The sequence below is a fragment of the Pelodiscus sinensis genome, chromosome 7 (assembly GCF_049634645.1).
Source record: "Pelodiscus sinensis isolate JC-2024 chromosome 7, ASM4963464v1, whole genome shotgun sequence".
NCBI classification, from domain to species: Eukaryota; Metazoa; Chordata; order Testudines; family Trionychidae; genus Pelodiscus; species Pelodiscus sinensis.
In genome coordinates this window covers 56321457-56348603 of record NC_134717.1, presented here as the reverse complement: position 1 = coordinate 56348603, position 27147 = coordinate 56321457, and the positions used below count along the sequence as shown (strand labels likewise).

The 27147-nt window shown below is 42.4% G+C and overlaps 2 protein-coding genes across 8 annotated transcripts in view; one reads left to right on the top strand and one right to left on the bottom strand.

The window, feature by feature from the left end:
• Positions 1-4723, top strand: part of KIAA2012 (KIAA2012 ortholog) — a 125972-nt gene extending 121249 nt beyond the window's left edge. For 3 of the 4 annotated variants that reach the window (XM_075933854.1, XM_075933853.1, XM_075933852.1), the window contains exons 21-23: positions 1006-1178; positions 3088-3307; positions 3859-4723. In XM_075933854.1, the coding sequence (XP_075789969.1) occupies positions 1006-1178; positions 3088-3307; positions 3859-4021 (556 nt within the window). In that variant the 3' untranslated portion in view covers positions 4022-4723. Of the gene's footprint in view, positions 1-1005; positions 1217-3087; positions 3308-3858 lie in introns of those variants that run through there. The other variant, XM_075933855.1, reaches the window with a different exon arrangement.
• The window catches only part of SUMO1 (small ubiquitin like modifier 1), an 80960-nt gene extending 54504 nt beyond the window's left edge, over positions 1-26456 (bottom strand). Inside the window, exons 1-6 of one of the 4 annotated variants that reach the window (XM_075933857.1) lie at positions 21337-21361; positions 20476-20552; positions 15803-15877; positions 14090-14167; positions 10411-10482; positions 6303-9572 (exon numbers count right to left, since the gene is read on the bottom strand). In XM_075933857.1, coding sequence (XP_075789972.1) covers positions 9504-9572; positions 10411-10482; positions 14090-14167; positions 15803-15877; positions 20476-20552; positions 21337-21346 — 381 coding nt within the window. In that variant the 5' untranslated portion in view covers positions 21347-21361 and the 3' untranslated portion in view covers positions 6303-9503. Of the gene's footprint in view, positions 1-6302; positions 9573-10410; positions 10483-14089; positions 14168-15802; positions 15878-20475; positions 20553-21336; positions 21362-23593; positions 23870-26376 lie in introns of those variants that run through there. The other 3 variants (XM_006130741.3, XM_075933858.1, XM_075933856.1) reach the window with 3 other exon arrangements.
• Between the last annotated feature and the right edge of the window lie 691 nt (positions 26457-27147).

Sequence of the window (27147 nt, the reverse complement as noted above, 5' to 3'; positions counted from 1 at the left end):
GGAGCTCAAGAAGCAAGCCCCACCACCACCTTCCCTCACCTCCAATAGTATATTTCTGCACAGCTAAGCATATGGGTTTCATTGTCAGAAACAAGATACAGTACCAGACTAAACAGACCACTGTTCTCTTCCCTAATGGCAATTGCTATTAGTTTTTCCATAGTGTTCTTTGTCCCCCTATTTGTCCCCATGTCCACTCCTACTTCAAAGGCCTTTGCTCAAGTCCTGATCACTTTGCGCTTTGACTATTGCATTCTCTTTCTTCTACACTGCATCCTGGACTTTATTCTTGGTCTCCTCTCGCGAACCCAAATCTTGGTAGAAAAACTGCTGACTTTGCCCACCACTGACCATGTGCAAACCTCCTTCAATTTCCTGCATTGCCTTCCTCATCACATTTCGAGCTCTCACCCCCACCTCCAAGATCCTGTACAATTTGGCTTCTGTCTCCTCTTAGTTTCCCTTTGCTCCCCACACCCTTGCTCCCTTTACTTTTTTCATGCTAGTTGTTCCTTAGTATCCTGTGTTTAAGTCTCGGCTTGACAAAGCTCTGGCCGGGTTGATTTAGTTGGGATTGGTCCTGCCTAGAGCAGGGGGCTAGACTTGATGACCTTCTGAGGTCTCTTCCAGCTCTATGATTATATGATCCTTCTCCCATTCTTATCTCCATACCTTCTTCCATTCTATGTGGCCCACGCATCTGGAACCCCCTCCTTGGCCCTCTCTACCTCATATCCCTCTTTAAAACTCACGTCTTCTAGGAAGCTTAAAAACCCTCATCCACCTTTATAAGGACAGTAGAAAATACATATTAAAAATACAAATTTCTGGTACCAAGAGGACACCACTAATCAGCCACTCTTCTATTTTAACCCATCCCCTCTCCTGTATTATACACATCTCTTTAGATTTTTGGAACAGGAACCCACCCGCTCTTATGACCTATACTATAGAGTGCGCTCAGCCAGCCCTTAATGCTTTAATCAATTAATAATTTCTGTTTAGTCTACGGAAACAAAAGCTAGAAGAAGAGCGCAGGCGCCAGGAGGAAGAGGCAGCGAGGAGGCTGCAACATGAGAAAGCAGCACAAGAACGTGTCCGACAGCAGCAGGAGGAGCATCGCAGAAAACTTCTGGAGCTGCAGAAAACAAGACAGCAGGAGGAACGAGAGCGTGCAGGTGCTCTAAAGAAGGGCTAAAACATACTGTATGTACAGGTAACTCACCCAGAAGGGTGGTTTTTCTGGTGAAGGCACAGGACTTGGATGCAGGACCTGCTGGCTCTGCTTGGAATTTCTTGAGAGACCTTGGGCAAGTCTCTTAATCTCTGTGTGATAATAATGCTCCCTTTTTCAGGGAACATTGAATTAATCAATGCCTGTAAGGCACCCAGGTGCTACTGCAATGAGGGCCATCTGTAAGTACCTAGCTAGAGCATCTTCATTACATTTCTCTGTAGCTCTAAGAATAAGGGATCCATAGGTGAATCTAATGAGTTAATAGAGGGCTCTCTCAAGCAGATCATAATACAGGAGACACTCCTTATAGTGGAGTGAAATTGCATCAGCGCTGTTAAAGCGAATTTCATACCACCAATGGTGGGGTTCATTGTTCTGATTCCTCTAGGAATATTTTGTTCTAAGTACACTTTACCATGCCCATCTCTGTTCTGACCAAAAAGTTGCCGCCCCTGCTGGGTAGTTAAGTGAGAGGCAAGGGAATCCTTACCTTCTGCTTTGGTGGCAACTACTGTTGCTGAAAGTGGAGCTCTGGGTTTTGAGATGCATGCAGGTTGCTCCTAGTGCCCCCTGTGGCAGAGAGAAGGAAACAAGGTAGAAAAAAGACCAGCCACCCTAGGTGAAAAGGGGCTTTGGACTCTCCTCCAGTTACAGCAAAATGCAGCTGATATGAGATTTCCAAAACACTCCCCTCCATTCACTTGATATTAGCCCTACTGAGAGAGGGAGTGGCTAATTGCTGGGTTCTAGTTCCATCTTTGCTAGTGATTTGCCCCCTTCACCTTATACATGTCACTTAGCCTCAAAGTGCCTCATTATCCCTATTTTACAGATGGAGGAAATTAACACATCACTACTCTCAGGCGTGTTGTGAATTTTTTAATACATTAAAATTGGTAAAGCATGGAGAGATTTTTGGAAGAAAGGCACTGTGGAAATACAGAGGTTGCATATCATGCCCTAGCCTTCAGGCAAGAGCAGAGAATGACAAAGCTTGGGCTGTGAAGCACTCAAAAAATCATGAGATTTAAAAAGTTAATGCAACTAATTGGTTTTAATTGCACAGTTAAAAATATTAGATACCATCAATTTATATTTTGGGAGGTTTCCTATATTTTCAAATACAGGGTCAGGGCTGGGGGCTTCAGCCCCTCAGGGCATGATTCCAAGCTTCAGCCCCCCTCAAATCTCAAGGACTTTGCCACCCAGGAACTTGCAACCTAGGGCTGCTTTAGCCCCTCCACCATCTCAGGAGCTGCATTTGTTTCAGCCCACCTGCCATCCGCTGAACTGAGGCATCAGCACTCCACTGCCACCTCCCACCCTGCCCACAGGCACACAATTAACACATTCAAATATTAATGTGTTAATTTTTCTTTCAGTTAACTGCAGGCATTAACAGGTCTAGAAAAACATATGACCACCCATGAAGAAAGGTTGATTCAAATAGATTTATTTCATAATTCAGTGCACTGTGTGTTTGAAGGTGCAAAATCAAACACAGACTTGGACATCTAATATGGCGATGACATCAGTACTGGCACATCTTATGATTTTATTTCAAGTCTCACAGTATCTGGTGTTTTTCCCTTAGATGGTTCCTGAGACTGAAGCATTAACTACATGAGGTTCTCAGTTTACCTTAAAAATAAGTAAATTTCTAGGATTCATAGCTGAAGACAAAAAACTTGACAGTGTGCCGAATGAGAAGATAGGTTCAAAATTTGTTTTAAATCTTGAGTTTGGGGGCACACTGCAACAGCAGTATCATTTTATGTTTTTAATTAAACAACCTTTTCCTAAATGAGAAGTGTTGACAGTTACTAATTATCTGGTCATCCATCCCATAGAGGCAGAAAAACAGAGACAGAAAGAAAGGGAAACGTGGATAGAGGCAGAACGACACCGGCTAGCAGAAGTGGCAGAAGAAGAACATCTTGAGTATGAGAGAAAGAAACTAGAGGAAGAGGAACGGGCAAGGCATGATGCAGAGGAAAGGAGAAAGAACGCAGAAGAGACAGCTAGATTAGCTTTGGAAGAAGCAAAGACACAAGCACTCCTTCTAGCCAGGTAAACAGCCTTATTCAGCAAAGGAAATTATTCGTGATGAATAGTTACACGTCAGTAGTTAACAGCAGTCACTTGGGTCCAACCTAAACAAAAACACTAGTAGAGCTAGAACTATTTAAGAGAAAATTTAACCTTCAGTGGTTCACACTACTGGAATTCCAGTAACAAGGCTCAATATTTAACATTTGTCCTCTCTACTCCGTAACTCCAAATTACAACATAGTTGTTTGTTGTATAGATAAGACTCAACCTTGTTTTCACGACATCCCCAAAGTGCACTAGAACCAGAATCCAAGGCTCTAGAAGAGCTCAGAGAACATAGCTACTAGCTCCATTGATACTACAAAATAATGCAGAGAGCCCAGGTTCCCTACTGCAGCTGTAATTGGAGTGTGGCTAAAGTAAAAAAAAGTTACACCAGCAATGAATTTAAGTTGCAGCATATGTAATTAAGCAGAAAAATATTGACCTAGCCCACTTCTAAAGATGCAAGCAACACTAGCTGCCTTCTTTTTGTTTACCTTTATTTAATTAGTACCGTTTGTTTTCAGGCAAAGAGAAGCTCTGGAGCAACACCTGCAATTTCAGCAGGACCTGCTGGTGGAAGCCAGGGGACTGGAACATACACAGAAAGTTTCACGACCATGGGTTTATTCTTATTTTCACTTGTTCCAAATACTAGGTCTGGAGACACCAAAAGAAAATAAGTTATAGCATAGTGAGGGGACAAGTTATTGCAGTGGACTCTTCTGATTCACTGAATCCAATCAGGAGTTCCCTTTACCTCATGTGACCCAATGGCAAGTACAAAACATGGCCTAAGGCTTCCCTATTCCTTCTTGGGGAGACATTTTTCCCTCTGAAATCCTCTTAGCCTGTAGATAAGTACAGTTTATATGCCCATCCTACAGACAGGAAATCAAGCATTCAAAATGTTGTAGTCAACCAGATGCCCTAATTAACAAGGTGAGTTAGCCCAATGGTCTATTGTGGACCTTGTAAGTGGAGACTTCTATCCAGTGCCCTCCCCACAAATTCTCAGGCCCAGTCTGTAAAGCAGTGTTTTTCAAACTGTGCTCCGCGAAGTCTCAAGACATCTCCAGGGGCTCCGCAAGGTTGACAAACTGGAATCGTCAATAGGTACACAACACATACAATCGGTCCCGCTGGGGATCTGCATAAAAATTTATTTATGTAAAGGGCTCTGGAGCCCCAAAAGTTTGAGAACCACTGCTGTAGAGAGTAAGAGGGCCTCTCTTTCTTAGTCTAGCATACTTACCTAGGTTCATTAGATCTGCAAGCAGCTGGATTAAGTATTTTGGCATCATGCAATCCCAAGCAGCCAACAAAGACATCAAATACAAACTGCTACTACAGAGAAAACAATTCTTGTTCCCCAGAATCAGGTTAGTCATTTTTTTCCCCCTATAGTTGTGTTACATGCTATAATGTAAATAATCAATTTATTTTACTGCTAGCATTGGTAGTTAGTGCTCATATTTAATTCAAATGAATTTACAAATTTAACAACATTTAAATGTACATGTGCAAACCAAACTGCACATTTTAAAAGGTTTGAAACAATTTTTTACCAGACTTTATTTGCTGGAGCTGGACTTCATTTTAATTAAATATGAGCACTAACTACCAGTGCTAGCAGCAAAATAAATTGATTTACAGTACTTGAGCTTTCCTGTAAAAATGGTATTGAGTGGTATCTTAATACACGTTAACTCTTTTAACCCTTTGTATATATTACCTGTAGCAGATCTATCACAAGAATATTTGATTGTGCACCAGCAATTCAGAGTTTGCACTTGGATTCACACACTTAAATATATTCCATATACAAAAATAACTCTCCCTTAAAGAAGCAAGGAAGTTGAAAAATAGAGCATCCGTGCTAAGTGCTCCCTAAAAGATGAACCAAGATGGAAGTTAAATGGAGCAAGTTATTTGCTTTCTAACAAAGGTCATACAAACATTTATGCACTTGCAATCTCCTGTGAAGCTACACAAGGATAAACTTGCTTATCTTTTAGATTTTAAATATTTTATACTATAAACTGCCAAGCAGGGACTTCATTTTATGCAGCACTTACAGTAACAGGGCCCAACCGGAGGTTGCGATTTTAGCTGCTACTGTAGGAAATGAGAGCCACTTAAGAACTAATCACATTCTTTTGTGGAATACAGATTATATGGTTTCCTCTTTCTACCTTATTATGAGACTCTATCCACCTGAAAGTTATTTCATCATACATGTTAAAAGACCTCTTAATGAATGATACTTACCCTTATTTTACAAAGATGCAATTTGCATTACAGATTTTAAGAAAAATACATTATGGTTTGTGCCTGGTATACAATATCAATACAGAGATTTTGAGAGAAGGGACAGGATTTGAGTGATTTCTTTTCACTTTCAGTCTTCCCAACGTATGCACAAAGCCCAGCCCATCTTTCTGGCTGAAAGAGACCTGGATATAACTCTAAGAGCTTATAAATCAGTGGTGGGCACCCTGCAGTCTGCATGCAACCCACTGGGGCTTCACCTGCAACCCCTTGCCTGCTTCCCTCCCCCATGCACCTCTCCCACACTTCCTACTCTTCCCTCCCAGCACTTTCAGAGCACCACAGATCCTTCTCCACCTCCCTCCCAGAGCTGTTTGTGGCTGTTCCAGTTCTGGGAGGAGTGGGGACAGAATGCAAGCTAGTGGATTCATGGATCTCTAAAAGCGGTGGTGGAGGGAGAAGCAGGTAAGCGTAGGGCTCCCGTGCCTTAATGGCAATAGGAGTATCAGGGAGGGGAACAGAAGGGGTGCCCACACACTACTCTCGGTTGCCCATCGTCGTTATAAATGCTGCTGCAACAGCACTCCCTTTCAGCCAGAAGTGTTTGTCCATCTCACTGGACTCCTTCCAGGGCACAAGGGACCATCGAAAAACATCAAAACCACAAAACATATCAGCATGTGATTACAGAGACACAAGATTGTTGAGGTAATTATCTTTTATTGGATCAACTTCCGTTGGCGAGAAGGGTGAACAATTGAGCTTACAGAGAGCTCTGCAAAACAGACTCAGCATTGCAGCTAAACACAAGGTATAAACAGATTGTTTACCACAAAGGACCCTGGGAGCTTACAGATGTTTAAAAAAAAAATCAGACCGAAGAGACATGGGAACAGTGTTCCTACATGGAGCCTGGGTTTAGTTTCCAAAACTAGGGTGCAGTGGGGGAAATTAGAGTACACTCTCCTAAATCTTCCCAACATTTCAGCTCCACTTTTGGCCACAATGGTAGAGGAGTGTTAACAATAGATTGGCTATGAGCAGTTAGGAAAAGTGGATAAAGCATTGTTGCTGAACAGCAGTGTCTGCATGCAGAGGAAGGACGACAAACTTCAGGAGAAAAATCTACTATAGAAGAGCCACCACCAGTTCAGCTTCACTGGAGGAGAGAAGGCCAGCAGCCAAATCTCCCCCCAAACCTCTCTAAGGACAAGTCTACACAGGTACTTTACAGCGCTGTAAAGCGCCAGCATGAACCAGGCTACAGCCCAGCGCTGTAAGCTACTCCCCTCACAAAGGTGGGTTACACAAAGCGCTGGGGTTCCATGGCCACGCTTTTGGTTTAAAGCATTGCCATAATTGTGCTTTAAACCATTAAGTATAGATCTGTCGAGAAAGAAAGCCTTTTTCGACAGATCCTGTAAACCTCCTTGCAGGAGGCATAAGGGATCTGTCGAAAAAGGCATTCTCTCTCAACAGATCCCCTCTAGACTGCCACTTTTTGCCGATTAAGTGCTGAGTCGGCAAAACGCGGTGGCCATTTTTATGCAAATTAGGCACAGAATATTTAAATCCCTGCCTCATTTGCAATGTCAACCTGCCTAATCTGCATCCCTCTGCCTACAGAGGGATGCAGGCTAGACATACCCTGTGAGGCTGCATTTATTAGAAAGTTGGAGAAGCACTCAGATCCTGTTGTAACTGAGGCAATATACATACTTAAGACAGCGATATTTGATATTCTGGAAAACAGTATTTTGCTCCAACATACATTATTCTGGTGTGATTATTTCTTCCCTTCCATTTTCAATGTCATTTTTCTTCTAGGAATCATTTGGTTAAACACAACACTAAAAAAAAAAAAAAAAAAAAAAATCCATATTTTCTGACTTTACTAAACCAAAATTTTAATCTTCAAAAGAGATTGTTTAGTGCAGCTATGAGTACAAAAGCAGTGTATTAATACATGGGAAACAGGACATCGAAACCACTAGCATGAAAGGAAAAGCACGTATAACTTTACAGTGAGCTCCATAAAAAACTCAAAACCCATCTGCGATTTCTGCAATACAAATATGCCATTTTGCAAAAATGTTTTACTGTTAACTGAGTTTTCACCAAGCACTTGATGTAAAAACCTACACTCTCAAGTCCTATTTGAATGTCACATGGGCAGAGTAATGTATTTTTCTACACTATCCAGCCAATTCACCTCCTTGCTGAGCCCTAAGACTCATCTGAATATAACATTGAGTGTGACCATTCGTAATTCTATGATGCACTGTTGAGACTGCCCAAGCAGGTACCCCACAATGGTGGTAACCTCCTGAGATGAGGATACCTGGTGAGGAATAGGGATGAGACAGTGTATTCATTTAAACAATTAACTGATGAGCCTGGGCTCACGAGTTAACCTTCACCGTTATATGTAAGCCCCTCTCAGAGGCAGTGTGGGTACCAGGCGGGAGCCAGTGCTCAAGGGGAGCCGGCTTTTAAGCACCGGCTCCTGCAGAGCCACCACCTCCTCCCTTCCCTGCGTGTAACTGCTGTTGATAAACAGCATTTACACACAGTTTATAAAAAAAACAAAAAAAACCCACTTTTTAACATCCCTAGTGAGGAACTGCAGTGAGCCCACAACTCATTTTAGACAGGACTCCATTCACACATCAGATAGTAATTACATCAGGGCACTACTGACTAGACCATATGTGATGCAGTGATCTAGAGGAAAAAGGTTAACTTTTTTATTTTGTTTTTTTAAGTCTGTTTTCTTTCAACTTTCCCTTCCAAGTTACAGGTTTCAATCTAACCTCTAATTTTAGAATCCAAGCTGAAACTACAAGTATATATATTTTCATCATCTTACAAGTACAGTTAATAGCTTCAAGAGAAAGGAATGCACATAACTATAAAAATTATTGTTCAATACTTGGAGTGAGCAGGGAACAGAATTCTAGTTTAGAGAATATGTTTTTAGAATGTAATATTTACTGGCTTTGATCAATATTTAGTAGATAGGCATATCCAGTGTATTATCATTTTCCAGTTGCTCTCTTGCTTTCATCTCCAAATATTTGAAAAGAAAATACAAATTGTTATGTTTATAAAATTGTATTATCTTGTTTATTTTAATGAAGCTGGTACAGACACAATGTCCATTCAAAACCCATGTCCCAGGTCAAAATGTACAAAGAGTATCAGAATACTACCAGTTGCCTGCTGTGTACACTCTTGTATGAATATCTGTGTATCAATTGCTATTTGAAAGTTAGAACTTTTCTGGGCTCTTCTGCCAAAATTTAAGAAACAAGGTTTTCAATTTTGTGTCTTCTGTGAAGCCATCTCTGGAGTAAGGTACAGATGACACCAGTTCTATCTTTTCCATTTTCAACTGGACAGTCTTCTTTCCTGGGCCACCAGCACAATTTAAGGAAAATCTCCCTGAATTATGGACCCACAACTTCTCCACTGTTTAGTTCTCTGACAAACTTCATCTCCCACAGAAAGTTATAGTCCAGGAGTGAAACAGTCACACATCAAAACTTCGGGGCTGCTGTGGAAGTCATGAGGAACATTTACCCACCTGGCAGATCTTAACCTTCGTGCCTGAAACGCACGATCCTAGTGAACATACAAATGCATGTGTATACATGTAATTTTAAAAGGAAGGGGGAAGGGAGCAGGGCTGCAGCTGGATCACAAGAGTTCAGCACAATGAAAACAGAAATGATAGTATATAATGAGCACGAGAATTCAAGATACCAGATGTTTGAAAATAAATTCCCAGAGGTGGGGTGCGAGTTTCAGTTCAGTGTTGAACGCCACATTACAAAAGAACTATTATTTAAAAATAAAAAAGGAGTAAGGGGAAGGGGGGGGGAGAAAGAATCAGAAGAATCTAAACTGTCGAGTGACCCCCCGTCTGTTCCTGATAAACTTCAATCACATCTTCCTCCTCCATCCCCAGCTGTGAGAACAGGGGAAAAAAAAACAAAAACACAATCACAATCACACAAAATTGTTATAAATCAGTTGTTCTAAATGCACAGCAGCTCCTGGACAAGCATGTTAAAGATTTTACTACTTTGCCCAGTCATATTTCCTCAACAGAATAAAAGCAGTAGGAAAATAGTCTTGCCACTATACCTTATTAGCCAACACCAACAACATTACCTAGTCCTAACCCCATGCTCTCCACTTGTTTCATCTTTGCAGTACATCTAGTTTGGAGTCAGCAGCAGTGTCTGGTAAGCCCAAATGATTTTCCAGATCTCAAAGTTGACCGGCTTTTTTTTTTTTTTTACAACTTCTTGAACTTTATTCTTGTGCAGCTGTTCCATTACGGTCATGCAATTGTGTACCAATGGCATAATGATTATGAGTGTGTAGTTTACTTGGTTACAAACAAAGGACTTCCACCTCAGAAACTACAACCAATACCTAATGTTTTCAAGTTTGTTTTCAAATCTCCCCAAAAGATGATCAGATCAGCACTGCATCTCTCACAGGCAGTGTCCCAAAGGTCAGTTCATAACTACTACAGTACCAGAAAGAAATGTATGCAACAATTACAGTACAATCTTGATACGGATGGCAAACAGAAAACAAGATACATGTGTTTCCCCACCCCTCTCCCCTAAAGATGAGCACTTATACTTGTTGCAATAAAACCTTGCAGATAACAGAGGTTAGGGTGAACAGTGAAATCCTTAGCATACAAAGCAGAGTCTGATTTTTTTTAATTGTCCTGGGGGTGCATTGTTTAAGTTGCCAATTGCCTTCTTCTAATAAGGAAAGAAACTCACCTCTTTGGGGGTATGATTATCAGTAATTCTCTGACCCTCGAAGAGGAACCTGAGCGAATTCATTGGAACTCCCTACAAACAAGCCACACAAATGTTTAATAAAACATATGTAAGGATTTTATTTTAATGTTTGTCATCAATCACCACCACAGGAAGTTTGTCCAGTTTATAAGCAAAGAGAGTGGTTTTTGAATCCTTTCCACTCTGCAAACTCTACCTAACTGAAAGTCCAGTTGGGTTCTTCTGACCTGCAAATTAACACTCGTAATATTTTTGGTATCAGGAATTAGGTAGTATTACGGTCAATGTGCATTCCAGCACCCCCATTTCTCAAATCCTCCCACACCCAGCATCCCCACAAACTAACTACACTTCTTTCCCCCATCCTTTCTGCATGGGTTAGGGGGAGGGGAGAAATCACTCACTCATATCTGGGAAAAGGGGAGCTGGAAGACTGGAATCCCTAATGGGAATGAGAAAATGGTGATGCATTGTTTGTGATGTATGGTAGTTGTGCTAGTGGAAAAACAGAGGGCATATAAACAGACACCTTAGCTTTTTGATTAGATGTGTAGGGGGGCGGCTTTAAACACAACATAGTGCTTTTGTGTATTAATTTCCCCAGTACTTTCAGATTTAAAAAGGCTCTGACATAATGACTAACTTAATTAAGAACAGGATTTTTGTGAAAGAGTCCAATAGACTCATATGTTTTCTACCCCTGAGCAGGCAGAGGCCTTCCACAGAAGCCTTATCCTCTCCTACAGGAGGGCTAGTCAAAACTATTTTCCTTTTCAAAAAACAGACATTTTGGCTTTTCCTCAGCTAACCACTGCTCACAAGTATTAATTAATGATTAACACCACTAGAAGAGGAGATCTCCAATACAGAACTGTGCACAAAGAACTTGGTATTTGTCAGAAGCTGTTGACTTGTCAAAAGGTGCTATATTTCTTGTGAACCTATTTCAAATGGTTCAAGAGCTCCACCCCTCAACCAACTGAAGTTTCTCTTAGACTAGAATCTCCATAAACAGTTCATGTTGACTGTACCATAGGGATGATACTAAACTGTTCAAGATAGTAAAGACCAAAGCAGACTGTGAAGAACTTCAAAAAGATCTCACCAAACTGAGTGATTGGGCAACAAAATGGCAAATGAAATTTAATGTGGAAAAGTGTAAAGTAATGCACATTGGAAAAAATAACCCCAACTATATATACACACACAATATGATGGGGGCTAATTTAGCTAGAACCAATCAGGAAAGAGATCTTGGAGTTCTCATGGATAGTTCTCTAAAAACGTCCATGCAGTGTGCAGCAGCAGTCAAAAAAGCAAATAGGATGCTAGGAATTATTAAAAAAGGGATCGAAAATAAGACAAAGAATATCTTACTGCCCCTATATAAAACTATAGTACGCCCACATCTTGAATACTGCATTCAGATGTGGTCTCAGCTCAAAAAATACATTTTGGCACTAGAAAAGGTTCAGAAAAGGGCAACTAAAATGATTAGGGCAGTGGTCTCCAACCTTTTTACACCCAAGACCACTTTAAGTCTTAGAACAGGTGAAGATCTACTGCCCCGCCCCTTCCTTGAAGCCCCACCTACATTACACGAGGAAATCTAATGTAAATGCACTGCGCAGGTGCACAGTTCAGAGAGGGCTCAAGAGCTATTCTTGGAGCCCCTGAGATCTACCGGTAGATCACGATCTACTGGTTGGTGACCACGGGATTAGGGGGTTTGGAACAGATCCCATATGAGGAGAGGCTAAAGAGACTGGGACTTTCCAGTTTAGAAAAGAGGAGTCTGAGGAGGGGGGGAGGGGGGGGAGAGATATGAGAGCGGTATATAAAATAATGAGTGGTGTGGAGAGCGTGAATAAGGAAAAGTTATTTACTTGTTCCCATAATATAAGAACTAGAGGTCACCAAATAAAATTAAATGGATAGCAGGTTTAAAGCTAATAAAAGAAAGTTCTTCTTCATACAGCGCACAGTCAACCTGTGGAACTCCTTGCCATACTATAACAGAGTTTTAAAAAGAGCTAGATAAATTGAGGTTAGGTCCATAAAAGGCTATTAGCCAGGGGGTAACGAATGGGTGCCCCTGGCCTCTGTTTGTCAAAGGCTGGAAAAGGATGGCAGGCGACAAATCGCTTGATCATTGTCTTCGGTCCACACACACACACACCCCCCCCCCCGGGGCACCTGGCACTGGTCACTGTCAGCAGACAGGATACTGGACTACATGGACCTTTGGCCTGACCCAGTACGGCCATTCTTATATTCTTACCATGTGACAAAGCTCCTCCTTCTATTTGTTTTAAACCCGCTGTCTACTGACTTCATCAGATGGTCAGTGTTATGTGAAGGGTTAGAACTTTTCCTTATTCACTTTCTCCATACAATTCATAATTTTATAGACCTCCATCATATTCCTCATTATTTACCTCTTTTCCCAAGTTGAACAGTCCCAATTTTTTTAATCTTTTCTTGTATGGAACTTGTACCATACCCTTAACCACTTGTTACCCTTCTCTGTACCTTTTCCATTTCTCTCTCTCTCTTTTTTTTGTTGGGGGGGGGGGGGGGGGGGGAGATGAGGTGATCTGAACTACACATAGGATTCAAGATGTGGAAGCAGCATGGATTTATATAGCAACATTATGATATTTACAGTTTTATTATCTCTTTCCTAATGGTTCGTTGTTAGCTTTTGTGACTGCTGCTGCACACTGAGCAGATGTTTTCAGAAAATTATCTACAATGACACCAAGATTTTTCTTGAGAAAAAGAAAGCTAGTACAGGCCCTATAATCTTATAGAATCATAGAATACTAGAACTGGAAGGAATCTTGAGAGGGCATCAAGGCCAGTTGCCTGGCTTCACGGCAGGATCAAGCACGATAGATATCTGTCTAACCTGCTCTCAAATATCTCCAATGATGGAGATTCCACAACCTCCCTAGGCAATTTATTCCAGTGTTTAATCACCCTGACTGTTAGGAAGTTAAGTACAGGTATAGGTATACTTGGCATAAGTATAGGTATAGTTGAGATTCTGTTTCCCCATGTGCATTAACCTTACATTGATCAAGACGGATTTGTGTGTGCCATTTTCTTGCCCTATCACCCTGGGCAAGAGATCCCTTTGTAACTCTTCATACTATTCAAGGTAGATCAGCCGAAAAGCAATTTATCATATCCAACTTAGCCACCTCGTTGTTAACCTCTTCTACCTGCACAGAGCGTTAATGCACTGAATTTAATAGTCACATTGTCAATTTATTGTCATATTAATACTGGCAGTTGTAGGTTTAAATCTGCTCCCACACAGCAGCAAAAATATTCTAGAATTCTAAATATATTTCACATTGATAGTAAAAGGTCTTTAAGTGCATGCATGAGCATATAAAAAATGTCAACAAATAATTTGAATGTATTACAGCAGGACAAAGTCTACATCATGCTATCCCAAATGAATGCTAGTGATTATCAAACCTAATTAGGAGGTCCACTGTATTTGAGCTCTTGTTTTTGAGACTATCCCACTGGTGAACAGAGATCTGACATGAGTTCATCTGTCCAAGCAGATCCCTTCAGTTGGGAAAGGGAAGAAAAGGAGAGTAAAAGTGCTTTTTCAATAGAATAGGATCATTGTTTCACAAACCTGTCTTTGACAGTATGATTCTTTAAGTTTCTTGAGATGTGTCGTCATTTTCACCTTGAAATGAATTTCACTGCTGTCCTGAGAACAGAACAGGAGAGGTTACCCCTTTTGATAACTATTTGCTTTGTTTGAAGCAGATTTTAATTTTCATACTTTATTGCAGTAAAGCTTAACAAGTTATCCTATTAGAGAGTTTACAGCACATTAGGCAGAATTTCCATGGTGGTATGACATGGCTCATGATTTGCTAAAGACATTTTGAATTTAAAAAAACATTAAAAAGCCTATCTGTCTTTATCCTCTCAACTACCTATTAAAAATAGCTGTACACAGCAGATCTCTGCTTTCAAGTTCCAGAGAGAAGCAAGTTAAGACTGCACTTCAAAATACATAATAAATCCCTACTCATTTAGCGTGTCTACCACTGTAAACATGCTCTCTCAGCAATATAATAGTAGGTTAAAGAGAAGGTGTAAAGGATTTGTTCTTCCATAGACCTAAAAGAGATATATTACTGACAAAATGACTACAAATGCAAGTGTCTGAGGGTATGTCTGCACTATGCAATTTAGAGAGACAAGTCTTTGTCGACACAGCCCTGTTGCTGAAAGTCAGCATGTGTGAACGTTGTCTGTCAGTACTATTGCTAACCAAATACTTCCATCCCCAGTGAGCAGGTTTCATTTTGTTGGCAGGAAAGCGCTCCTGAAAGATCTGCATCACTGGGCCATAATCAGCCTTTATGTAAGTCATTACAATTTCTAATTAAGCTAACTGGAGTTGTACCACCTTATGCCTAGACTAAATTTGGCCCTCAGATTCCAACCAGCACAAAGATGCCAGGCTAATACAGTCTTAAAATTCCTAAGATTAAGAGAGTTTAAGTGAACCAGTAGCTCCCACAGTACTCTGTGGCTTTACACAGAATTGCTCATGAAGGTCCTCCCTGCATTACTAAAAATTACAGTCTTTATCTTCAGAGAGAAGTTGCTGGCTACAGTGGTAATTAAGCTCAATTCCCACAAACTGTTAAGTAAACCACCACCGGCACCTTCACCCCCCTCCATGTCTAAGAGGAAAGATGCTCTCATGCTTAACCTGAGTCCCTGCCCAGCATTATCTAAAACCAGCTGGTACAGACTTCCGGTATGACCTCATCTAGTCATCAATTCCCTGATCTATAAAACATGGATAACACTACTCTTTTCACTCACAAAGGAGTTGAAAGGATACATTTCTTTCATTAACATTTCATTAACATTAACACCTCTAATATCATCAATTCACAGACACTTTCTTTCCTCTCCCCCCCCCCCCCGCATCCCCCTCCTGTTCTGAAACGTGATTTGTCCTTTTCATATGTGTTCATTTTTTTTAAATTGTATCCTTTGGTATATATGGTTGTGACTATTTTCTTCCACTATTTGATCTGAGGAAGTGGGTCTGGCCCACGAAAGCTCATCATTTAATAAACCATCTTGTTAGTCTTTAAAGTGCTACATTGTCCTGCATTTTGCATTAACATTTGAGGCACCTAGAGCTGTACTAAGAGCTACCATTAGCAACTCGTAAACAGGAGAGTAATTTTGGGGAGATACGCCTCATCAAGTAATTGTTAGGGTACTGGAATTCATGTGTATAATTAAGATAAATGATCTATCTGCAAACTGTATGCAGCCAACTATGAAAATAACCGATTATGTAAAAACTCACCTGCCCAATGACTTTGAGTTTAATGTATTCTCCCTCTTTCTTATCTCCCAAGTCCTCAGCTGAAGGTTTTGCTTCCTGAAAAAAAAAATTCCACAAGGATACTGATAAGTTTCACTTAACAGTTTTCATTGGATAGTACAATCATCTCTCCCTTATTACACTGAATCAGCACCACACCAGTGACTCAGTACTAACCAGCGATGCTCAGTAGTCCTTTAGAAAGAGGAACAGATGAAAGAAGGGAGGAATTAGAAAACAAAAACAAAGAATGGAATTTTACACCAGTTTAACTCAACTGAAATAAGCTCAGAAAGAGAAATATGAAGAAAGCAATACTAAGAGATCTTTGTCCATATGCTAGAACAGAAGCAGAAATAAAGGGATTTTGTTGGGTATAATAGTATCAGTGTGTAAAGTTTTACCACAAGTTACCATCACTTTCAAAGAATGAGCAGACCGCTCATATAAACAGCACCCCTAATTAATAGCTTGTATCTGGTACATTATAAACTATAATGTCTCTAACTAGAAACAGGAAACATTTTATAGGCAAGTTTGATATATGAACTCTGGCACAATAAGGTCTTCTGCAGGAGTGAAATACATTGAATAATACACAAAATGAGTACATTAAACAAAAGAGTTTTCATATTAATTACTGACAGTTTAGATGTAAGGCAAAGACTTGGTTACATCCAGCCCCATCTTACCTATCATTGCATATTTTAGGCTAGACCTAAAGTTTTGAACATTTTGATGAATCTGATGTATTATAGCATGGAACAAGGTTACAGCTACACCTCTAGTCACTGCATAAATTCAGGCTTCAGAGAGGAAGATTTCAACCACCATTCTTCAGCATGCTGTTGCTCAGCAAGATGAATATCAAAGTTTTGTCATTCCTCAATGCCAGAATTTCTTCTGGGCAATAAAGACTTCCACGCTCACTACCAATTCTCCCCGCCCACTGCCTACTGCTACACTAACATGCCTCAACTCCAATTTCATAAGACCACTTGTAGGAGTGAGAGGGTAGCCTGGATCATATTCTTGGCTAGAAAAAGACCAAAAGACAATTTCTGGTGACCTAGATCATGGACCTCTTTCATCTAGTGGCCAATTGCTCTCCTGTGAGTATAGAAAAGATTTGCAGAGATAACATTTTTAGCACTTGAACTCTGGATAGAATAATTTGCCAGAAGAGGAGACATACTAATCTCCGCACACCCAATAAAGCATAACACAACTTAATGCTAGGCACCCTCTCTGTTCCCTTTGCAAAAGAACCAGTTTGCAAGCCAGCCTGCTGTCCTACTAAGAGTGAACTTCACTACCCGGAGGATTCAGATTATCTCCAGTAGCTGTTCTAATTCTCCTCACCAGAGTTTGAGCTCTTGTGAGGGGTATCACAAAGTTCATGCTCTTGAGTGTAGAGTAGCAAAATCACTTCTATGACTGCCCTCCTTGGTTGATATGAAGGGAAAGCAATGATCCCTAGGTGACTTGATTCTTGTCCTCAACTCTAGGCAACTAAGGCTGCACATGCCAAATGCAATGAGAAAAGGGGCCAGTAGGAAGATAAAGGAATTTATGAGATCAGAAGACCAGGATGTCACAAAGATACACTCAGGTTAGATTCATTACACCCCAAACCGGTTAAAAGAAAGGAAAAAAATGGATGGAAATTAAAGAAAATATGCAGAGTTAGGTAGATTTTGTAAATTAAACATTTCAAAATCAACAATTCATGTTCAAATCTCTACCACTTAACATGCAGTTACAAGACTGGTACTCACTATCATACTAGGAAAGAAATTTCCACTTCACAGTAAAAATAAAAATGTGAAATATAGTAAAATCCCTTGTATATCCAGCATGCTGGACAAATGGGGCGGGGGGAAGCTACCAGTAAATTAAAAATGCTGGCTAACTAAAAGGAAAGGTTTTGGAGTGTGGGGTAGGGTCATGGGGGGTTGTGGGGCACATGCACTGGGCCTGGGTTCAGGCATGTGCTGCCAGATGCTCACTGCCTCCTCAAGCAGCTCCCCATCCCTACTGCTCCCGGTGGAGATGCAACCAGTCAGTTCTGCTGCAAGCAGGTACGTGGCCTCCCTCTGCAGGCACCACCCCCACAACTCCAACAGCCATGGCTTTACAGCCAATGTGCTGCGAGTCATGTAGTCAGCACTTGGGAAGTGGGAATGGAGTTAGCACGCCTGCACAGTCACCTCACCATGCCTCCTCCAGCAACAACAGGGAGCCATTTGCGGTGCTGCCGCAGGGGAGTGTACCCCCATCTGGACACCAAACCTTTCCTGCACCCAGTGCTTTTTTTGTGATGGTACTGCCCGGTATGCAGTACTGGCACCTCCATTCAGAGCTCAACAACTTTTCCCCTGGAGTACCAGCACTTTTTTTTTTTTTAAACAAAAAAAGAGTACTGCCCGTACCCTAATCCCTGCTCCCAAGCTCCCTCCCAGAACATGCCCCATGGTTCCACCAATGCTCCAGCCAGCTCTACACTAATCACACTATAAAGCCAGACTTTCTATGCAGATCAAAAATGCCAATTTATTGAGCTTATCAGTGGAGAAGTGCTAGATAAAAAAAAGCTTGTACTGTAAAACCATTTCTGAATCACAGTCAGACTTCATTAGGGCCATAAAAAGATCCTGCAGCCTCTGCTTTACTAAGAGTTCCTAAGCAGCATTAAAAAAGGTGCTCTAATACCAACCTCTCACATGTCATGAGATGTAATTATTTAGAACTTGTAAAACAGTTTGAAGTCCATGGATGAAAAGTGCTGAGTGCACCAAGTATTTATCATTGCAACTAACGGAAGGAACCACAAAACATACCACCAAATGTAGCAGTGTCATTTGTTAACAAATTATTTGTAATAGATGAAAAGTGAAGCTCACAAAGTTTCAAAAACATGATTTTAGAATTGTAATTATAAAATTAGTACATATACAGGCAGTCCCCGAGTTACGCGGATCCGACTTATGTCGGATCTGCAGTTACGAACGGGGATTTTCTCGCCCCGGAGGACTGGAGCGGCGGGACGCCTGGTCCCACCGCCCGCAACCTCCCGGGCCAGAAAAGCTGCTCCCCGTCTCCCTGGTCTGCTGGGGGAGCCAGCAGACCAGGGAGACGGGGAGCAAAGCGGCAGAGGACCTGGGGCCAGACCCGCGGCCGCTTCCAGATCAGCTGGAAGTGTCGCGGGTCCGGCCGGGTCCTCCGCGGCTTTGCTCAGCGTCTCCCTGGTCTGCTGGGGGGCGGGGGGGAACGCAGCTAGTGCCCCCCCACAGCAGACCAGGGAGACGTGGAGCAAAGCCCGGGGCCTGTGGTAGAGCAGGTGGGGCGCTGCCAGTTGGTCCTGCAGCACCGCTCCTCGGCGCTACTGGACCAACCCGGCAGCACCCGAGCTGCTCTGCCCCAGGCGTCCCCAAGTTAGCCGCTGCTGAAACTGACCAGCGGCTGACTACAGGAAGCCCAAGGCAGAGTTGCTCTGCCCCGGGCTTCCTGGAATCAGCTGCTGATCAGTTTCAGCAGCAGCTGACTTGGGGACTCCTGGGGTTCTTAAGTTGAATCTGTATGTAAGTCAGAACTGGTGTCCAGATTCAGCCGCTGTTGAAACTGATCAGTTTCAGCAGCGGCTGAATCTGGATGCCAGTTCCGACTTACATACAGATTCAACTTAAGAACAAACCTACAGTCCCTATCTTGTACGTAATCCAGGGACTGCCTGTACCCAGGGCTTGCTGACCCGTGGCGAGTCCCGCTCACCAGCCGCGCTGTCCGGCGATCTGCGCATGCGCAGATTACCCCAACCCAGCTCTTCCAGGTTGCAATCTACTCACCACAGGCGAGTAGACTGCATTATTTGTCGAGCCCTGCATATACCAATACTGACAGTTAGCAAACAAGTGGTGTTTAGGCAGAATACATAAATTTATTCCTAACAGTTGGAAATATTTTAGCTAAAAGAAAAGCTACATGAAGACAATATTATGTGGATTCATTCTTGCATAAATCTGGTTTTTTAGATTGGTTTAATAAAAGGGGGGATTGTACAATCTACACACACAACCCCTTTGTGACTATGTTCCCTATATTCTGGGATTGTTATTTAGGACCCATAAGCCTCTTATATCCTCTCCTAACCCAGCTTTTTTCTTCACTATCAGTAAGATTTTCAACAGGAGGAGAAGATAATTAAACTGATAATATCCCACTGTTTATATTAAGATAGCTGTAATTGCCATTAACAAAATGATTATATCCCTGGAGGACAAGGTCCTCAGAAACAACTATTTCCAGCACAAGATTGGAAAAACAAGACTTTCTCCTAACAACATTTGTATGGAAAGATGCACACTTTAAATCCCATTCCCTCTATCATGAATGCATGTTTAACTCTTGTCAATTAGTCATGGACTTCAACTGATTTAACCGAAAGTAAAAGTTCAGCATGTGTTTACATGTTTGTCATACTGTACGGCCCTTTTCTTCAAGCACTTACATGAATGCTAAACTTTATGGGTTGCAAATGCTTCCACTGAAGTAAAATTGCAGAAAGTTAAGTATCTGCATAAATCTTTGCAGACTTGAGGCATAACAAAGGATTACAGAAAAGCAGCCTTGAATAAGTAAAAGATATGTGGCTTAACTGAATGGTCATATTGAGTCAGATCAATGGTCCATCTAGCACAGTATCCTATCTTCTGACAGTGACCAATGCCAGATACTATAGAGGGAAAGAACAAAATAGGGCAATTATTGAGCAATCAATCCCATAGTCCAGTCCCAGCACCTGGCAGTCAAGAGGGTCATAGAGGCCCACACCATGAGAGTGCTAACCAACTTGATTATTCACCATTGATGGACCTATTCTCCATGAACTTGTCTAATTCTTTTTTGAACCCAGCCACACTTCTGGCCTTTGCTACATGCCATGGCCACAAATTCCCCAGGTTGACTTTGTGTGTTTGTTTTAAACCTGCTGCCTATTATTTTCATTGAATAACACACACTCCTCATTTTTGTTATGTGAAGCAATAAATAACAATTTCCTATACACTTTCTCCATGCCATTCATGATTTTATAGACCTCACTCATATTCCCCTTAGTTTTGTCTTTTTTAAGATAAGTAGTCCTGGTCTTTTTACTCTCTCCTCATATGGAAGCTGTTCCACATCTTCAGTCGTTTGTCATCCTCCATGCCTTTTCCCATTCTAATATCATTTTTGAGATGCAGTGATCAGAACTCCAAGCAGTATTCACAGAATAGGTGTGCTATGGATTTATATGTACTGTCTTCTTATCTATGCTTTCTTAGTGGTTAGCTTTTTTGACTGCGACTGCACACTCATCATGAGTTTTCAGTGAACTATCCACAACCCCAAGATCACTTTCTTGATTGTGAACAGCTAATTTAGACCACATTTTTAATAGGTACAGTTGAGATTATACTTTTCCATGTGCATTACTTTGCATTTAACAGATTTTGGTGTGCCATTTTCTTGCTCACCCAGTTTCATGAGATCCCATTGTAACTCTTTGCAGTCTGCATTGGAATGAACTATCATGAGAAATTGTATATAATCAGCAAACTTTGCCACAACAATAGCCCCCTTTTCCCAGTCATTTCTGACTATGTTGAACAGCACTGGTCCCACTACAGATTCTTGAGGGACCACTATTTACCTCTCTTTCCTGTCTTTCTTTCAACAAGTTACTGATCCATGAGAGGACATTCCCCTTTATCCCACAACCACCTTTCTGAACAAATTTAGTTAGAACCTGATTTGTTAAATGTAGTAGTTTGGTGGAACACTGTTGCCTCATTGAACAGCTTCTCCTTATCACTATTACTAGTATCAGATTAGATTCCAATGGAAAAGAGTTCTTAGCTTGCAGCAGAAAACCCTTTTTCTATCAACTTAAATAGTCCTTACCCAGACAAGTAGTTCCATTTATAAGAACAGCATGGCTTACATCAATAAAGACAAATACATGAACAAAGATCTGCAGGACCTGTTCCATAATTTCCTCTCCCCCTCCTCCATTTATGTTGCTAGTTTACTTTCTGCATTTTACTGAAGCTGTCTTTATTTGTTGGATTTTTTTCTGATGAAAGCCATCAGCTTTCAGACACCTGCACAGCTCTACTAATGTAAACCCTTAGCAGCAACAGGCAATGCCATTATTTGCACTAAGTCTACTTTTGCTTGACCTCAGGGTAAAGTCCACCTACGTAAATTGTGACTTTTTGCCCACCCTTGGTACAAGAAGTCCCTAGTGTGGACAGAATGGAGCCCAAGCGTTGGGTAAGGCACACCATCATACTCTAGGCTGCCAGCATACCGCAACTCAACAGGGGTAGGCTTCCTGCCTGACACGACCCTAGAAGCCTCTCAAAGCAGCCGGCTGCTATAGCCAAGGTGTGCATCTCTGTTCAGCATGCTCCTCAGGAGGGGTCTCCGTGCACTACCCCCACCCCCAGCACAATCTTTGAAGCTTCCATTGGCTAGAAATAAGTACACTGACACTTCCAACAGGTGGCTGCTTTGAACAGCCTGCAGGAGTGCAGCAGAAAGGAAGCCTACCTGGCCAGGAACCACCTACGCTACAGTAAGCACTTCCCAACCAGAGCCTACCCCTGACACTCCACCCCCTCCTATATTCCAACTCTCTGCCCCAGATCACAACCCAAGCCCTCTGCCCCCTTTCTGCATCCCTGCCCTTTAAACCCTCTGCACCACTGTCAGAACTCTCTCTCCTGCATCCAACCCCCTCCAAAACTCTTCACCACCACCCCTTAGTACCCGAATCTCCTGCCCCAGGTCACATCCCTCCTTCATCCTAACTCCCTCCCAGACTCCACACCCCCTCTCTTAATATCATAGAAAAGTGCAGCCCTTGATCACTTATCAAAGTCCCGGAGTGCCTCCCCCATCAAAAGTACTGCCTACCCTGGTAGGAACAACATGGTAGGAACATGTAATGAGGGGGGTCTATGGTGAGGATTTGTTGAGGCCTGAATTTCACTTTCCTCTCTGTCCAGTTTTATTTACTGATTTTCAGGGCATAGTTTCATAAAGCTACAGAAGCATTTCCAGGCATTTCCATTGTTTGTTTTTAATTCCACCCATTGCTTCTCAAGCAAGGTTTCACAACACTTGTATGACAATCCACATTTTTCTTGTTGATGCAAAGTGTGTCAGCTAAAGCCAGAATCCATCGGCACACACTAGCATGCGAGGCCTGTCCTTGCTGTTACCCGAGCAAGCCACGGGACTGAACCAAGGCTGCCTGGCTGCGATGTGAATTAGGGACACTGCACAAGCAGTGAGGACAGACCCAGCAGGAAAGAAGCTTGAGCCCGGCTGCAGCGAGCAGCCCACCCGTCCTGCTGTCAGGCGAGCCAGGCTGCAAACCCCGTGGCTGCGTCTCCGCGCGGCACGGGGCAGGCCAGAGCCGGGGGCAGCGGCGAATGACACCCAGGGAGATTTCCCCGGTATGGCCCGGGGTCTAGGCCGGCTCCAGCAGCCCCGGCTAGAGACGGGGCAAGGGCACCGCGGAGCGGGGGACCGAGATCCCGGCCCCTCCCCCGGGGTCGAGGCGGAGCCCCGCGGAGGAGGCGCAGGGATGGGGGCCGCTCTGGGGCACCGGGCGCCCCCCTACCCAGCGCCGCTCGCCCCCCTTCCTCCCGTCTCCATTGCGGGGAGGGGAGGCCGCCGGGCCGGCCCCGCTCGCTCCCTCGGCCCGGCCGCCAGGGGCCCTACCTGGTCAGACATGACTGTGCCCCTGGTCTCCGGCGCCAGCCCCGCTCGGTCGCTAGGCTCCTTTCTCTGCCCCTCGGCAGCACCACACAGGCCAGGCGGGCGGGATTTCCTGCGCGCTGAGCTCACTTCCCGCCCGGCGTGGCAGCCTCCCTCCCTGCCGGGGCAGCCTGAGGGGAGCGGGGCCCCAGCGGCGCCTCAGAGCCCGGCCGCACGCCCACAGCTGCCCCGGCCTCTGCCGCGCTCGAAGCCCGCCGTGGGGCCGCTCCAAATCACCCCCCCCCATACACTCACACTCACTCCTCCCTGCTATTAAAGGCCCCGCCTAGGCCAGACTCGCGCCTTGTGGGCCACGCTACAAAGTTAGGTCAAAGTTGCCTCATGTTAACCTACCCTTCTGTGCACTCAAGTGGGTCTCTCCCTGACCTGTGCAAGGCAGCAGCATCCCCTGAAGAATTGGGAAGCAGCCCCAGCTGGAGCAGCCCCCTCCTACAGAGATGCACCACTTGGCACAAGCAGGGGCAAGATCAAGGCTCAACTCCCTAGTGCTGTATCACAGCAAGGCACAGGGCAGGCAGAGAAGCCCTGCACACACCACACGTGTGCAAAGGATTCACAAACATGGTTTGGATAATAAAGCAGAGATCTGCAGGGTTCTTGTTGGGAGCAGCCCAAACTGCTCGGATACACTCAGTCTATATAAGACTCCCTACAGTGCATCATTGAAAAACAGTCTTGAAAAGTAACTTGGTTTATAATAAACATGGTTCTCTATATATGAAAATCTCTTGGTGCTTATTTCGCATTTGAAGGTGTTGTTCATCTGTTTTACATGGCAATTGAGCACTATGAAGATGTCACTAACACGATTAATTTAATCAAAAAACAACTCTCAATTTACATAGCAAGTGCCATAACAGATGATCACAGGTCCATTTTGAATTGTATTGTCTCCCACAGCGGCCAGTACCAGCTGCTTCAGAGACTGGTACAAGCAGCCAATTGCTGAATAAAGCATCCATGGCGGGGGGGGGGGGGGGGGGGGGGGGGGGGGGGAATCATCCTGAGCTCCCCTCCCCCCATTATAGGTTGGTTTATGACCTGAAACATGAGGTTTTACAAAGCAGTTAGTTCTATAATTGTCCTAAAGCAATTGAAGATCACATGATCCTGTTTTATTAAACATTTTATTGAATATTTTTTCATGTTGCATATTAAAAATTTAGCATATATGGGCTTTTAAAAACTTTTCTGGTAACAGTAGTTTTAGTATAAAGGTGTAGAAAAAAAAAGATACTTCATGTAAACAATAGGCCCTGTCTACATTGCCCCAGTGTAAACCTTTCATGTAGACATGTTGAACCACTGCAAGCCCTGGTTTGCATCAATACAGCAGTGGCATAGTATAGATATGCTTCAGTGCCTACACTGGGGCAAATTTTTCTAATAGAAGCTGACCTACACTATTGGTGAGTTGGACTGCAACACTTACTAGTATTCTTCTATACCAGTTTTTTTGTTTGTTTTAAATAGTAGTACTCCTGGATCCATTCTGTCTTCTGAACATGCTCACTGTGAAAAAGACTATATTGGTAAATACATATTTTGCTTTAGTACCAACTACATGAAAAAAATACATGTCATAAGAGCTGACTGGCAAGGGGTAGTGAAAGCACTTCTTCAGATACACGGACTATAATTCCTGGAATTTGGTCCCACTGAAAGAAAAGACTTCTACATGAACTCCTTTACCAAGTTGTTTTGATCAAATTAAATGCCTGGCTAGCTATTGAAAAGGTAATTCACACTTCCCCAGGGCATCAATTCTGATTACAGAAGGCTGCATTCATCCTGCCCCTTCTATAGTTCTTTATCATACAAAACCCTACTAACTCAGGTGATAATATTTTACATTCATTTTACAGTGATATAACTGAACACACAAGGTGAAAAACAGAATCTGACTCTAAATCTATATTGCTGTGTTTCATGACCAACTGAAGTCTACTTGAAATAACTGCATCAAGAGGCAGACTTACAACAAGCAACTGGGAGGTGCACTACTACAGTTATGAGAAACAGCTTGTATGACAATTCATGCCATGGAGAAGGAATTCATGTTTAGTTGTGGCATTGAAAGACTAGAAGAATCTGACAAACAAAATTTCAGCATGGACCCATATACTCAAAAACAAAAATGCATTTTTTCCCCTTTTAAGAAATGCTCTCTTGGATAGCAAAGCCAAAAGCTACAATCCAACAGCATGAGAGCTAAAGGTAAAAGCTCATAATGAACAGAAGAGACTCTTAGGAATCTAGACTCCACAATGGATACTTTAAAGTAACCCAAATATCACTAACAAAGTAGAAAATAGGGGCTATACCAAATCATGTTTCCAGTTCTATTGCTTAGAATCCCCTCACCACATAAGTACAGTAGAAAGAAATTATTTTGTGGCTAACTAGATTGGAACTTAGATACATGTTCAATTCTCAGCTCTGCCAAACACTCCTTAAGTGACTCTGAGGGAGTTACCACACTTACAAACTGTCCACCCTGTCTTGTTTACAAAACAATTAATTGCAGCAGAAACTTTAACGGTATTTTTGTACAGCATCTAGCACAAAGAAGGTCTTGATATCAGCTGGGCCTCCAGGAAGAAAAAGAATACATCAAAGTAAATTACACAACACAAATCTCAATTATAGTTTAAACACTTTCAAAACATACTTCATTTAAAACTAAAATTACAAGTATCCTGTCTTTAAGAGCCAAACATACACACCAACAGTCTCTCTTAGACATGTCCACAATAATCCTTACTATTACCACCACATCTCTTCTGCTAGCTCACTCCTACCTTCTTTCAGTTCAGTCCCAGGTGCTATATATAATCTTTTATTCTGATCCTTATTCACCTACTAGGGAAATCAACTGCCTGATGACAATAAGATTAATCACCATTAATTAAATAAGCACCTAATCTGTACTTATTTACAGAATTCAGAGGGTGATGAATGTTTGGTAAAGCTTCCCTGCCTGTCTGCATGTAGCTCCTTTTACTCCATCACACTGTTCCTTTCATATCTTTAGATTAGAAAACTCAGTATATCAACCTGTAAAATTGGAAGGTGCCTAGATATTAGGGGTGAGCACCCATATAAAACCTGATATACTTATAAAGGATGAGAAATAGTCAATGCTGAATCAGCAAAAGCGACGAGGAGTCCTGTGGCACCTTATAGACCTCGCCGCTTTTGCAGATTCAGACTAACACGGCTACCCCTCTGAATGCTGAATCAGGGGCACAGTTATAGTCCAAACCTTTTGAAACAGCAAACCTAAAAACTGGGGTTTTTTTATACCAGTGGAATGCAACATCTTTTCCTAGACCAAGATGACTGTCAGATATTGGATTTTAAACTCTTTGCATTAATTTTATTTTTTAGTAATCATTTTGGATAATTTTAGAGATTTTTTAAAAATATTCTAGTTAATTAGTTATTTTTTGCTCTCCCTCATAAAGCTATATTGCTGGATTCACAGTGCTAATTAA